Source organism: Trematomus bernacchii, unplaced genomic scaffold (genome assembly GCF_902827165.1).
Source record: "Trematomus bernacchii unplaced genomic scaffold, fTreBer1.1, whole genome shotgun sequence".
NCBI lineage: Eukaryota > Metazoa > Chordata > Actinopteri > Perciformes > Nototheniidae > Trematomus > Trematomus bernacchii.
In genome coordinates, this window is record NW_022988097.1 from 3,413,122 (window position 1) to 3,427,952 (window position 14,831).

At 41.4% G+C, this 14,831-nt stretch overlaps 1 protein-coding gene across 3 annotated transcripts; it reads right to left on the reverse strand.

Moving 5' to 3' along the window:
• Positions 1–254: 254 nt before the first annotated feature.
• On the reverse strand, positions 255–13,432 carry smad5 (SMAD family member 5). 3 transcript variants are annotated; one of them, XM_034121261.1, is made up of 8 exons: positions 13,285–13,432; positions 12,786–12,923; positions 9,253–10,147; positions 7,994–8,299; positions 5,208–5,315; positions 3,330–3,551; positions 2,548–2,804; positions 255–1,317 (listed from the first exon to the last, which is right to left on the reverse strand). In XM_034121261.1, the coding sequence occupies exons 3-8, from the start codon at positions 9,653–9,655 to the stop codon at positions 1,174–1,176; spliced, it is 1,440 nt and encodes a 479-aa protein (XP_033977152.1). In that variant the 5' UTR covers positions 9,656–10,147; positions 12,786–12,923; positions 13,285–13,432; the 3' UTR covers positions 255–1,173. The 3 variants fall into 3 exon arrangements, with proteins under 3 accessions (XP_033977152.1, XP_033977153.1, XP_033977154.1); XM_034121262.1 differs by having other exon boundaries at positions 12,597–12,923; positions 13,285–13,431; XM_034121263.1 differs by lacking the exon at positions 12,786–12,923 and having other exon boundaries at positions 13,285–13,431.
• Between the last annotated feature and the right edge of the window lie 1,399 nt (positions 13,433–14,831).

Here is a 14,831-nt window from a genome sequence, read left to right on the forward strand (position 1 = left end):
TAAATGTAAAGGGTTAAGGTCTTTGAGTACCATGATATTCTCTATAAAAGGGCACCTGGACTTGCTTCAGATTCTTGAAAGTATTTAAACCTTTTATCTAAAGACTTCTTTAATACTTCAATTGATATAGCATAGCTAACCCTAACCCTAAATGTGGCTTTCTGATTCTATAATTGGATTCACTTATTTTCCTTTTCCATCTTTCCAAGTATTACTAAAAGTATAAAAGAACAGACAGAGATAAAATACACAAATCATTGTTACCAAATAACCTGTTTATTTCATTGAGATAATGAATTCAATTATCAACATAATGCCTTGGTACCCACGCCACAAATATGCCTCCACAAAATCCACGAGTGCACAATATTGTTAATACGGTGAGTATATAAAATACGGTCACTCTTACTTGAACTCGAGAGTACAAACAAGAATCTAACTTGACGTCCATTGTCTGAATATATCATAAATGACAACTTCTATAGCGATAGATGTAACATTCACAATGTTGTTAGCTTATGGCATGTTAAAACTTGTTCAGTGATTGATTTCCCATATCGAAAACTATCAGGTCGGCATACTTGTTAAAAAGGGCGGTAGCTCAGTGTTCATTTCTAGCAGTAGAGACTATAAAAAGAAAGCACTTGTTATATCTGAGCCTAATGGTAAACATTATCGTGTCTATATCTTCAAATTGTAAATATCGGAGACGACGATGTAAGAAAAGTTTTCGGCAAAATTCCAATTTGTCTGTCGGACATAAGGCAGAGTAGTGACACAGTTCTGCTACATTAAAAACTACACATACAGAGGAATAAAAACGTTTAAGAAAACAATAAAAACTTGCAAAAACAATTAACATTGAACAGATTCAAGCTTGACAATGGAGCCCTGGATTCTTGCAGGTGTTGTAGCATTGTCAAGCAGCAGTGTGTCCATGTCGTTACTGCTCTTTATTCCTCTTTCTCCACTCGTAAACCTGTTTCAACAATTCATTCCGGCTGTTTGCTGTTGTCGAATCTCCAGCCAAAGTTCAATATCCCTTCCCAAAGTTAAGTGTAAACAGTTCAGCCATTAAGACCACCTTCAATTATAAATCACTAAGGGGGGAGAAAAGAAAAGTAAAAAAAAGAAACGTAGAAAGGATTCTCCCGAGCTCCCACAAGTCCATCATTAGGACACGGAGGAGATGGGGTTGAGAGGCGAGCCCATCTGTGTGAGCACCTTGTCGAGCCACTGGAGGGGCCCGTGCAGGTGCACCTCGATCCAGCAGGGGGTGCTGGTGACGTCCTGTCGGTGATACTCGGCCCCCCAGCCCTGAGGGGAGGCAGAGGAAATTAAAGAAAGGGTTCATATAAAGTAATATTCAAGCTCTTTCAAGGCGCATAAACCAAGAATGACTGGACTTCATTACATTAAATTGTTACTATTAATTTAATTAAGTCTTCAGATAATGATTATTTTCAAATGGCAATAATTCTTTCTTAACAATATCCATAAGCAGTTTTGCCTCATAAATGTCAGATATTTGAAAAAAAAAGTCTTCCAATTTTTTCTGGAAGAAATCAGGAAAAAAAATCATTAAAGAAAGCTTGAATGAAAACATTTAAAACATGTTTTCCTTAAAAAATGCATTACTACAACTAATGAAGCTCAGCGTAAGTTCAACCAGGAAGATTCACTATTCCTACGTAACTACTCTCTCCTCTCAATAAGTGATCGGCTTAACCAATCACTTCGCTCTATTCCCAAGAGCCTATCATAGCGCTCTGCCAAACCTTTTAAGTCTGCTCTCCCCCCTCTGACAGCTGTCATTTCAGATGACTCTACGCAACCCTCCTCCACCCCTTTTCACCTCCCGTCCCTCTGAATCCAGGGTCAAGCTAAACCACTCCTCTTCAGACCGAACCCAACCATCTATTCACCACCACCAGTGTCTAGACCCCAGGGGGGTTTCATCGGATCGGTTCTACCCTCCCAAATGATACTTCCTGCACAACGGGGCCTAATCGCCAAAATCACCATTACATTCATTTGTGTATCTTTGCAATAAATATGTATTCTTACATCAAAACCGTCTCTCCTGATTGAAATTGATTCATCTTTGCAGTGCTCAACGCAATTGCAAAAACATTGACATAATTCCTTTAATACCTGCAACAATCAAACTGTTTTACCTAGTTCACATTATCAGCTGTTCATATTAACTTTGATTTGGTGATAGAAGGCAGGAGACAAAACAATTCAACAGGACTGTTTCAATTCAAATAAAAAAAACATATTTAAGTTTATATAAGAAATACTACATTATGATAAAAATCAACTATTTGAACAAGGAGTAAATATATCAAAATCTAGCCTATTTTTTACAATTTAAACACAATGGTTAAAATAAGACATTTTCCAAAATGTGGAAACTTTGAGTGAAGCTTTTTAACAACAGTGCCACCGATAATCACGATGTTTGTCGCAACATGATATTTGATGTTTGTGAGGAAGTTTGCTAGAAAAAAAACCTGTGCCTCCCTGAGTTCCTGAGGGCCTCACCTTGACGAAGCTCATTCTAATGGTACACATCTTGGTTAGCTCGTAGACGGCCTCGAAGCCGTGGTTGACCGACTGGGCCAGCAGCTGAGCGAACTCCTGGTTGTTGAAGATCTTGAGGCTGCATCCACTGGGGATCTTGCAGACGGTGGTGGGGTGGAAGCCGTGGTGGTAGTTACAGTTACGGCTCTGGACAAAGATGCTGGTGTCGCTGAGGCACTCTGCGTACACTTCCCCGCCCACGTAGTACAGGTGAACCCCTGGATAACAGAGACAGACATAAGAGGGGTCAGGATATTCACACAGTTTCTCTTCTGTTGAACCAGAACCCAGTTTGTGTTGGGGGGGAAAGACACCCTCTTCACATTTAAGATTAGGCTTAAGACTTTCCTTTTTGATAAAGCTTATAGGGCTGGTTCAAGGTAAGCCTGAGCAAGCCCCTAGTCCTGCTGCTTTAGACTGAAGACTGTCGGTGGACCCTTACCTATCACTTTTCACCACTTTTCTCCTACTTCTCATTCTCTTGAGCTGTATGCATTCTTGTCTCATTCATTTTTTTTTCAGCTGCACCTTAAGATTTTTGACATCCTCCTGAATATTTTCATATACTTTAATGTTATAATTGTTGCCACATGAATTGTTTATATTGTCATTTTATTATCTTTTTTTAATCCATAGAACAACATCTCTAGCACGTGCTTTTGTTATATCAGGCTATTTAAATGAAATTTGATCTAATGAACACTTGATCAACTGGCTCCGTAGCCGTTAGTCGATATTCGTACCTTTGCCGATGTGCCTGCGGGTGTTCTCGATGGTGGAGTTGCGGTTGACGTTGGACAGCAGTCCGAGGCAGAAGCGGTTCTTGTTGTTTGAAGGGTCAGTGAAGCCGTCCACCAGCACGCTGGTCGACGAGGCGTGATAAGCCTCACCCACTCGATTGTTGAGTTCGTAATAGACGATAGAGCACCAGTGGCTCGGCTCCTCGTACTCCACCGGCTGCACGTCTGGGACAGGTGAGATAAGAACAGGAGAGTCAAAAACTTGGCTGAGGACATCGTCACACAGATATCTACTAGAAGGTATTAGACATGAGATGTATATCTTACAGAAAAAAGTAATAGATAGAGGATGAATTGTGGCAGCGTGGGACTTTGAACTGTCACTATGGGTCTATTATTACCACAAGGCTCCTACCTTAAAGGGGACCTATCATGCAAAATGCACTTTTGTACGTCTTTTATACATGAATATGTGTCCCCGGTGTTCCAGGGAACTCACCAAGTGTCAGAAAACACAACCCTCTCTATTTTCCTCCATACCCAAATCTCTAAAAAAGGGGCTGCAACGGATCTGATACAGACTGATCCAGATTTGAACACTTCTATGACGTCACAGAAGTGGCGCTACGGCTATTGGGCCAACTCTCCACCTATCAGGGGAATGTGGGGTTGGGCCACGGCCGGCCATTGCTGCTCGAAAGCGCTGGAGACGCTGTAGTACATATGCCAGGCCTGTAAGTGGCGCTGTAGTCTGCCACAAAAGCAGCGAAGAAGACTTCCCGCCCATAGTTACCATGGTTACCCTTCTGTTTATTCTCCGCTGTGGCTTTTTTTCTCCCTCCCCGAGGCAAGCGTTTGCTCCCGCTGCTTTAATTCAATGCAATCCCTCCCCGTCGAGGCAAGCACTGTAATTCTCTCCGGTTAGTCCACCAGCAGATGACAAACACCCACCTCTCCGCCTCTTCCAAGGAACGAGGGGACCGTGCGGCAGAGTTTCAGTTTCAGTTTCTTTCGCCGGTCAAGATGTCCGTTAAAGTTTAAATCTTCCGAACAAAATTTGAAAAGTGCCGGTCAAAGGTCTTCTTTGTTATTTATTGAGCTTTAAAACAAATGAATAACGACTCTATATAATAAAACACGGAGGACGGAGATCTCTTTTTCTCCCCCTCTTCTGACAGCCCAGCAGCTGATCTGAGCACGTCTCCCCTCTCCTGCAGGGGGGCGTGGTCAGCAGAATCAGACCCGTAGACAGCAAACAGCACATAGAGTGAAATGAGGCATGGCTAAAATGCATGATCTGTTTGGTATTTTGAAAACAGAAACGTATAAATATACCTTATATAGGTATGGCCCTACAATATATCATTTAAATATAGCATGATAGGTCCACTTTAAGACGTACTAAAGCTCATCAAGACTATTTGAACGGGATTCATTAATTAACAACGGATTAACGTAGTACACGGCAACTATTGTGACCGGAAGTATATAATTCAGTGCAAAAAAACTATTTAATTGGAGATGATGAAATCCTCAAATAATTTTTGTACAAAATTAGAAATTGTATTGTCAATTTTTCAGTTGTACAGCACTGTGACCTGAATGCTTTTGCAGAAGAATAGGGCAGTTCAAAACAAAAGTCTGGCTTAATTTTTACAGGAATGCATCATCATGAATAGTGTCTGGAATTCAGATGCACTAACAAATATGCTGAGACTAAGGGGAACATTTTTACAGCAATTTTCCAGCGCAGTCAAGTCGTGCCTTCAGTAAGTGGTCTTTGACTTCCATAAACCTTCAAAATGTACTTCCTGGTTGGTATTTCACCCGCAGTAATATTATCACTGTAGTGCCATTGTCTCATAATGCGTTTGTCCTTACCTCCTCTGGGCATGTTAGGGGCCACCAGGGGGCTGCTCGTCTCCATGGACTGGCTCTCCTGGCCCAGCTGCTCGTCGGGGGGCATGTAGGCGGGGGGTGGGGTGTCAGCTGAGACATTAAGAGACCAGTTAGCGAGGATGAGACCAGTTGTTGCAGCTGGCACACACACACACACACTCACACACTCAGAAACACACATTTCCCCAGACTTGGACAATCATCACAGGATATGTACCCCGGATATGGTGTCACATTTCACATCGCCCTCACTTGTTAAGCCACATGCTAACCCATTCCCAACAGAGATGCAACACGAGCTTCCAGAGCCAATATTCAGGCCCAAAGGAAATAACAATACAGTAAACCTCCACTTAGATTACAAGTGGGGAAATGTCACTGATTTAGATGATTAATACACATCAGGGGATTTAAGGCGAGACCCTACATTTGAATAGTGTAATTTTTTTTAACTTAAAGATATCAGCTAGACATTTATCCAGTTAATTACTTACATTAAGACAATTGTTTTTTGTATTACAAGTTTTATGAAATAGCATGTTTAAATATGCAAATGAGCCATAATCTCATTAAATATGCACATATTTTAATACATTTCAGGAACACAATTCTGAACATTGGATAAAGCCAGGTTCAAAATTCTTATTTCATTTTGTAGTCATATTAGAATATAAAGTTTTTACAGAAGGGATTTTGGATATCTCTTTTTATCAAATCAGAAAATACTGTCAACAGCCCTAAAATATCAATTTTCGCCATGTTTTTAGGTATAAAATGTTATATAATTCAGGCTATGAATGATGTATGAACAAACCCTTCTGTAAAAACCTTCAGAATATTGATAGGAATAAAACTGGAAGGTTTGGTGTATGCAAGTCAGGGGTGGGGACTTTTTTCCTCTCAAGGGCCATTTCAATTTTTTCAACATCCTCCGAGGGCCGTACAAATTATTGACCTCTGCTTAAAAATACTAAAATCACAGCCCAAAATCTTAAATTGTTCTAAAAACATTTTCAGCACATCTGATTGAAGCCACCGGATGTGATAGCAGATCTGGACTAAAGCAGAATAAAGCGCTATTCACCAGACAAAGAGCAACATCCACACCCTTAAACCTCAACTACAATTCTAATAAAGTGGTGCAGGAATGAGTCTCGAACCTGAATACGAGTTGGCATTTTGCACTTCCGGGTTCCCTTGTCTCGAAATCAATAGTTTTTGAATTGATTTTTGGTTAGATTTCCGAAATAAGGTCAGTGGTTAACACAAGCTGACAAAATATTCATGTCAGTGGATGCCCCACAGGTTAACATCTGACGCTTTTACTCATCTTCAAAAAGGCGGTTGCTAATAAGTGACTAAATAAGACTATTGAACATCATAACGCCAAACATTAGCCGCCTTTCGCTTAGCAGTGGTGATGTGAAGTTAACAATTTTTAAAGTGGGGTCAATATGTGGAGATTATCCTCCTGAACAAAACGTGTAAGAATTAAAAACGTACGTTAGCCATAGAGCTTATTTTTTTGCAATATTTCAAAATCGAATTGGCTTTTTGTTGAGGTAGCCCTTGAAATGCTAACTTCCGTGTCGGCCTACAAAAATACAATAGTCAAAAAGTATTACTCCAATCAATCAAGACTACTGAACATGACAGAGAGGAGTGTCTCAGTGAAGCGATATTTCTTCATGCTAGACGTGTCTGTTCTGTCTCCGGTCAGTGACATGAAACAGAGGAGGCCTGCTCCGCTGAGTTAGCGCCTTGACAGCAGCCAGCAGCCCTGGCTCTGCTGAACAATGCTTAGCTGGCATTTCCTTTGTTCTGATTCAGGGTTCAGCTTTATTTGGATTAATAAAATAACTTGACCCGGTAAAACTTTTTCGCCTACTGATAAAGTTATCATGCATGGGTTTAAACTAGGGCTGTACCAAAATGTTTGAGGCTTCATTTGATACAGTTCAAAGCTGGTATGTCTGCAGAGTTGCAGATATTTCACTTATGCGATTAACACTGGTATATGGTTTGTGGTATTCCAGGAGTGACTGCATAGGATTGTTTTCATTCAAAAATAAACTCCAAGCAAAATAACTCCAAAGTTAAGATGAATTGATTGATCTAATAACATTTTCAGAATGCAGATGATATTATTTAACCAAAATTCTGCTTCAATTCATATTAGTTGTCATTGAGCCATTCAAAAACAACTCTCACTGGGATCAGAAAAACGGTACGCTCTCCTGGTTGCAACCCAAAGAGAAGCACGCACTGAGTTATATTATAAAACACAAACAAGTGACCTTCTCAATCAGTGCGATTCATCACTTCATTTCAAGTGAGGATTAATAGGGGACATCCTAAAATAAGACGGCAGACATTCAAAGCGTCACTAGAAAAACCAGAACAGGAGCTTTGACGGTAAGAAAAGTGACATTGGGTAAAGCCCTTTTTACAGCTATTTGTAATTCAAAATGGAATTGTCTGACATTGTAGTACACAATGAAAATGACACTTCAATGTACTGCATTGTATTTAGAAAATTAAATGCATGTCAAAAATGATTTTAATCTGGTTTTCTGATCCAATTCGATTGTGACCAACACTGTCATTTTTCCCTTTACATTAAACACCTTAACAAATGTAAATAAAACCAGACACTCTTGTTTTTTAACAGTTCTTGAGGGACACTTGACAGCAACAATCCAGAAAAACAACACAACAGTTTGGCCCCTCACCCAGGGCCAGGTACATAGAGAGTGTGTGTGTCGTACCTGGGAGCTGGAATGGACTGGAGGGCCCCGAGCTGGCCGGAGAGTTTGGATAAGTACCGCTGCTGGCTGGGGACGAGGGATACGGAGAGTTGGGCGAGATTGGAAAAGAACCACCTCCACCGCCTCCCCCCACACCTCCGCCCCCGCTGCTGCTGCCGCCCCCGCTGTGGGGCTGCTGGAAGGACTCTGGAAAGGTGGCGTTCAGGGGCATGTGCGGCTCGTTGTGGGTGAGGTTACGGAACTGTACCAGCAGGCTGTGCTGCGGGTTGAACTCGCTGTGCCGCGGTACCAGGACCGGAGGGAGCACTGATGGAGGAACAGGGGGGGGGGGGGGGGGGAGGACATGAGTTTGGCGTAAGAAATTAATGAAGCCCAGACAACTGGAACAACTGTGTCACAAAACCCAATTTCCCCCCAGATAAATAACGTTTTCTGATTGAATCTCAACCCGTTTTGAAGCCGTTTGACATAAATTACATAACATGACCAAACAGCAACAACTCTGAATTCCTCAAAAGCCACTTTAGACCTTGGTAAAGATACAACAGAGGTCATTCACATTTATTTCCATTCTCGACTTCATGTAGCGGATAGAGTGCTTCTTGATTATCATCTCCTAAGTGACTTTAAACATCACGACTCCAAGGCTGTCCCTCCAAAAGCTACCCAATGAGCTTTGCTTTTCAGCCTCTCCTGACTGACATGTGATCCATATCATCGGACTGGTCAATACAGAGCTGGCAGTCCCAGAGCAGTGTAATGTCAGAGCGGCTGTCCCCTCAGGGTCACCCGTTAGTGTGTGTGAGGGACTGGGAGAGAAGGAGGAAGAGAAGGGCTAGTGATGAGAAAGTGCTAGAAGTTTGGTCTGAGTGCTTTATGCATTTAGTGATCCACTCTCCGATGCCACACCCCATCTGGAGTGCCTGAGGCATATAATCTAATAAGATCCTAAAAGAGCTAGTGATATTGATTTTCTGTGAAATGTACGGGGGCGGGTGGAACGGCCCGTGTGATGACAGCCTCCTGACCTCTGTGGATTTGTTTACCGGCTACAGTTTGCTCAGAGATATAACGCAGGGATGTGCACAGCTCTACGCTGGTCTAATCTGTCACATATGTTACGTCTAATATGTTTGGAAATGGAAATGACTGAAATATTGAATACACTTTTTGTGTTAAACATTAGTGTCCAGCACAAAAAAGTTAAAGACAAGTTGATATCTGTAGTCCACTATCAGTAGTAAAGTATGAGTACATACCAGGACTCTCCACTCTCTTGTAGTGGTACGGGTTGATGCAGACCTCCTTCTGCTTGGAGCCAAACGGGTACTCGCACACCTCCAGGGGCTTAAGCTCGTGGTGCGACTGCAGGTCGGGCCAGCGCCACACTCGGCAGTAGATAACGTGTGGCAGGCCTTTCCTGTGGGACACCTGCAGGCGGCCGTCCAGCGATCTGGGAATGGTGACGCACTTGCTGGTCTGCCCGGGACAACTCAGAGCCTTCTCCAGGTCCTCCATGGCGCCCTTCTTCTTTTTCAGCTTTTTCACCAGCGCGTCCACCGCCTTCTCTGCCCATTTCTCCTCCTCGTCGCCCTGCTTCCAGCCGAGCAGGCGTTTGACAGCTGGGCTCGTGAAGGAGAAGAGACTGGACATGGAGGTCATAATGGATGATGCAGTGTAGGTAGAAAAAAGGGGGAGGACCAATGGGGAGTCTAGGAGTCCCCTGTTGATGTTCTCCGATTAGCGTTTGTAGCCTAAAACGTGTGTTTAACAAGAGAAACCACTTCAGTGTGTGTGACAGGCCAGCAGAGCTGAGGGGTGGGGTAGGGGAGAGGAGGCTGTAGCCTTGTCTGACCAAGGACAGGAAGCAGGGGAGGGAGGGGAGTCAGCAAGCAGGACGCAGCTGCTGCTGCTCAGGAAGGGCCCTGCAGCAAGCGGTCCGAAGTTGGGTCACCACCACTGATGGAGGGGGGGGGGGGGGGGGGGGGGGGGTGCAGCCTGCAGGGGCTCAGATCAGGACCTCTGTCCAACTGAAAAGCAGGTCTCACCGGTGCAAGACGACTGGCTGAGAAATGAGGAAGACGCTGCTTATTAACAACAACTCTCTGCTCCTCTTCAGTCCAGATTGACTTCTCCAACCAGTCCACAAGCCTTCTGCAAAAGAGAAAAGAGACACATGTAATGCTTGGCGACTCACTCAATTATTTGCCATTACATCAACACTGTAGATAAACAAGCCCATTTTCCTGACTTTTGTAAATATATAAATCACAATACAATTTTTTTTTTAAATCCAACTATGAATAAAGTCTGAACCTCAGCTGAACAGTAGGATGATCAAAAAGCACTCAGATAAATGTGTCATCTCAAATTCCAGCAGGACTGATAGGTGTTAAGTGTCGCATGCCGAACTTGTCATGTATATGAAAAGACAGTCTTACAACTAAACAAATGGCCCCCCATCAGCATGTAAATGCTGGTAAGTATGCCCACCATACAGCACGTAATATCATGAAAGATAAGAATCAGAATCCATCATTTTCCTCAGCATACAAATATTTGTAACCACGTTTAAGAGCTAGTTAAACAATGCTTAAAGTGTGGGCTAAGATATTTATTTAGTATAGATCCACATGAAATAAATCACACCATAATCGTTTTAATACATGTTATTTGTTCAAGTTTTGCAAACGCTTAGTACTCAGACATTAAAATACATTACAAATTCAAAAAGGTGTTAGAAACAAATAAAGCCCCTTTCTTTTTCTATAGCTTAATATTATTATTATTACAGCATGATCGTTATCTCTTTTATCCATTTCTACATTGCAGAACCACATGTGAAAGAATGAACGATGAGTGAATAATAACCGTAAAAATGTATGTAGTATTGCTTTAGGATGATTGCCACAAAGTTAACACCAACTGATGTAGGGACATGAAATGTTTCAAACCATCTTCCTGATGCATAACTGCGCTAAATGAAATGCTGTGATATCTGACACTCCTGTCCATATCATGCAGCACAGACAGCAGACAATCAAACACATGTAGCCTGCAGCAGCTGTTTGGGGGCTTGTGAAAATGGCCTTAGTCAAAAAGGATGTGACCACAAAGAGCTGCTTCCTCCCTCAGCCCATCTCTGCCCGATCCCTCCCTTCCAGCACACAGCTGTCCAACACCACTGCACCCACTTCCACTGCTCATTGTTCCACAGGCACATGAAAGTGGAGGGAAACCTCCTAAAGACTCATGTTGGCACAAATAATGACCAGCCTGTGCGCTTTTCAGACATTCATCAGATAATGTTCCAGCAGCTGTTTCCACACATCCTGATCAGTCAGAGATCTGGATGCAGTCAGGCCTCTTTTAGATCAGCAGTGATTCATCAGTTCATTGTATAAGGGTGAGCAATGCCAAATAATAGATTTCAACATAAGAACGTGTCCTATCTTCCTGAAACGAGCAGGAACATATTGTTTGGTGAACAGGTCATAGATCTTACCTGCCTGAGTTGACGCTGTATAAAGGCTGATTTGCATCTAAATGACTAATCCTTCAGATAAAGCTTTTACAAACTGATAATCACACTGATAGCTCTTTGTGTGTCCGCCATCAATGACATCAAAAGGCTGAAATGAACACACTTTCACATTTTGAAAGAGAATTTGGGGGGGAAACTGTAACCCAGGATTTACAGATGAAAGATGGTTTATGATCCTTATCTTCAGAATGACTGAGAATATGGGTTATATAAATGTGTATCTAAGAAAAGATACCTACATATTTTTGATATGACTGTTTTCTAAAAGAGAGGCAATTGTTTTCCTACTATCGATGGCCAATGTTCATATATATTTTAACAGATGGCACAGTATACTCTCAGTAGAAGATAACATGCCTTAAAAACATTTTAGAAAACCATGTGATATCATTCATACTTTAGAATCAATACTCATCTGAAGCTCTTTCCAAAAACCAGAACTACTCCATAAAAAGTGAAAAAAACAAGTCAACTGTAAATTGTAAACAACAAAATCTCTGTTAAAAATGGCCTGCGTATGAAGCTGTTTATCACAGTCTTTTCCCATGTAAGTTAAAGTAACGCTTTAATTCTCGCCTACAGAACACGTAACATTGGGAAGAATTTCCCACACAATCATAACTGTGTGTGTGAGATCTGCCTGAAATGCTTGACATGTATGAAGTACAGGACACAGACAATATGGAAGAACGATCCGGTGAGTAGTGAGCACCCCCCACCCAGAGAAAGGGAGAAAGAGATTCAGAAACATCTAGCGTTACACAAATCCCCAAACAGCAGTAAAAATAGCTTTTAGTGCTGCTCTGATTTAAATGTAGCACAAAAGTAAGCACAGTCATAACATAATACATTATTCCAGTGCTGTTAGCTTACCCTGGTATGTAGCAAGCTAATGCAAGTAATTTGCTAACTAGCTTAGCTAACAGTACACAACTTGTTTAGCTTACATTTACAGTCAGACACCTCTAATAACAACTGACAACTTTAACTATCTAGTTTACCACTTTAGGACGCTGTTTCCTCTTTAAAACAAGACTTTTGGAGCCATAGTTTTTTTACCTCGTAACGGTTAGCCGAAGTTACTTCACCCTTCCTCCTCTTCCTCCATTCCAGAAACTTTTTTGAACTCCTCACAACTGAGGCTAATGCTAAGCTAGCTGTTAGCCCAGCCCTCCTCTGCCCAGCGTATCCTGCTGATGCAGCTCACTGGAGTTCACTTTTAATGAAACAATTGGCTTAGTAACATACCTCTCAACAGAACCCCATGAGAGCCATGGCAAAGCGTTTTCGTGTCACGTTAAGAGTGCAGTTGCTACTCGCTTAAATATTTCCTCTCGTTTTCCAGCGTTTCTTCTCTCCGTCTCCCCGTGCCATGTCCTCCAGATCCTGGACACAAGTAGAATGGTGAGGCGGAGTGCATATCACTCCGCTTTACTGATAAACTAGGGCTCGCTTTAGCGTTACAGCTGAGGAGATTTCGGTTCCAAATTGTATCAAACAAACCACCATAATATAAACCATAACTAATATATAATATTGGTTTCCAAAAATAGGTTAACGGCTAACTGTTCGTAACACGTTTTCATTGCACAGAGATTAAGTGAATGTGAACAAACTTGTTCCGCCTTTGCCAGATAATTATGGTCATAAGCGTCCAATATAATACCAGCAGCACACCCTAAAACTGCAACACAATAACGTGTTTAAAAAAAAAATACGTTAATGATGTTAAAGTTGTAGTTCTTACAGTGGTCGTGCTGCGGCTCTGGGACGTCTCACAAGTTGCTGGCTCCACTCAGTCTGGAGCACTGCGGTTTGTTGTGTATTGTAGTCCTTTGTAGTCACTTGTTCCAACCTTTTACAGTCCTCGCGCCATAGACTAATATAACTTTATTTAAAAATAATAATAATCCCCATTGCACACTAATATATGTGGACCAGCAGCCTCTACTCTCTCTGCAGGATAATGTTGGGAGTGCGGATTCCTCATTCAGTCTTCAGGTCAAAATGAAAGGCGATGTACGTGTTCAACCACTAGTGGGCGACCTACACCAGGATCTGGGTTGTTCAAGGTGTATTTCATAGACTTTATGAAGGTATTTTACCAAAACAGACTTCCGTTCAATTTACACAACTTTATCAGTGGTGTAAAAGTACTAATAACACACTGTAAAAATACTTAGTTAATTGAAGTTAAAGTACTGAAACCATATTTTAAAGCAAAAGCAGTACATCTTCACATTTAAGAAGCTAGGTGAAATATTTTCGAACAAAAAACTTCTTGGCAAAATTGCTGCCAATCAATTTTCTGCAGTGGAGTAAAAATTACAAAATTTTCTTCCAAAATGTAGTAGGGTAAAAGTATCAAATGAAAATACTCAGGTAAAGTACAAGTTCCTCAAATGTGTACTTAAGTGTTAATAATAATTCATTAGATTTATTTTTGCGATTTTCCAAGTGCTCAAAGCGCTTTTACATTACAAATGACAAATATCAGACATGTAATACATCAATACTAAGAACCTCACTTGAGTAAATGTACTTAGTTCATTTCCACCACTGCAGTTAAGCCACCTATTGTTTCTGCTTTGACAATCTTAGTTGTCATTTAAATTGATTTTAAAGGTATATTATTGCCACAAGTTTTATTAAAGAAAAATACAAACGTATTACCAGAAGCAATATATTTCGTGAAATATAAACCACCCATAAAATACTGTCATCCAATAATTTATGTTTACTGTAACAGTCAACATTTTCTACTTGTCCATCCATGCAATTTACAAAATGTCAAACCTGGAAACTAAATTGAGTTTTATTCTGATAATGCCTCCCTTGCCTTCTGAAATGTTCATCATCCAAATATAATATTGAAGACCGTTATCGCCTATATGATGAGGGGGGGAGTATGTGAGAGAGAAACTCCCTCCGGAGGGAACAAAGGGATTTTGCAGGCCATTTACACAGAAACCTTTGTCTCTATAGGGCAACTACACATCGGCGTTGACAAATATGACATGTGGGGTTCCTCAAGGCTCCATCTTAGGACCACTGCTTTTTAATATGTATATGCTACCACTGGCTCAAATAATGAAAAACAACGACCTTAGTTATCATATCTATGCGGATGACACACAAGTTTATATAAAAATGTCACCAGGAGACTATTCTCCGATTACAACATTGAGTAAGTGCATTGAGCACATCAATGACTGGATGAGTAGGAACTTTCTCAAATTGAACAAAAAGACAACTGAGATTAGGGCTGCACGATATATCGTGTTGTGACGATAA

Coding starts and splice junctions, on each gene's coding strand:
- smad5 (XM_034121261.1), bottom strand. CDS start 9,655: ATGACCTCCATGTCCAGTCTCTTCTCCTTCACGAGCCCAGCTGTCAAA. Junction 3,552..5,207: donor CCCTAACATGCCCAGAGGAG/GTAAGGACAAAC, acceptor CACCTGTCCCAG/ACGTGCAGCCGGTGGAGTAC. Junction 2,805..3,329: donor CCGCAGGCACATCGGCAAAG/GTACGAATATCG, acceptor TCTGTTATCCAG/GGGTTCACCTGTACTACGTG.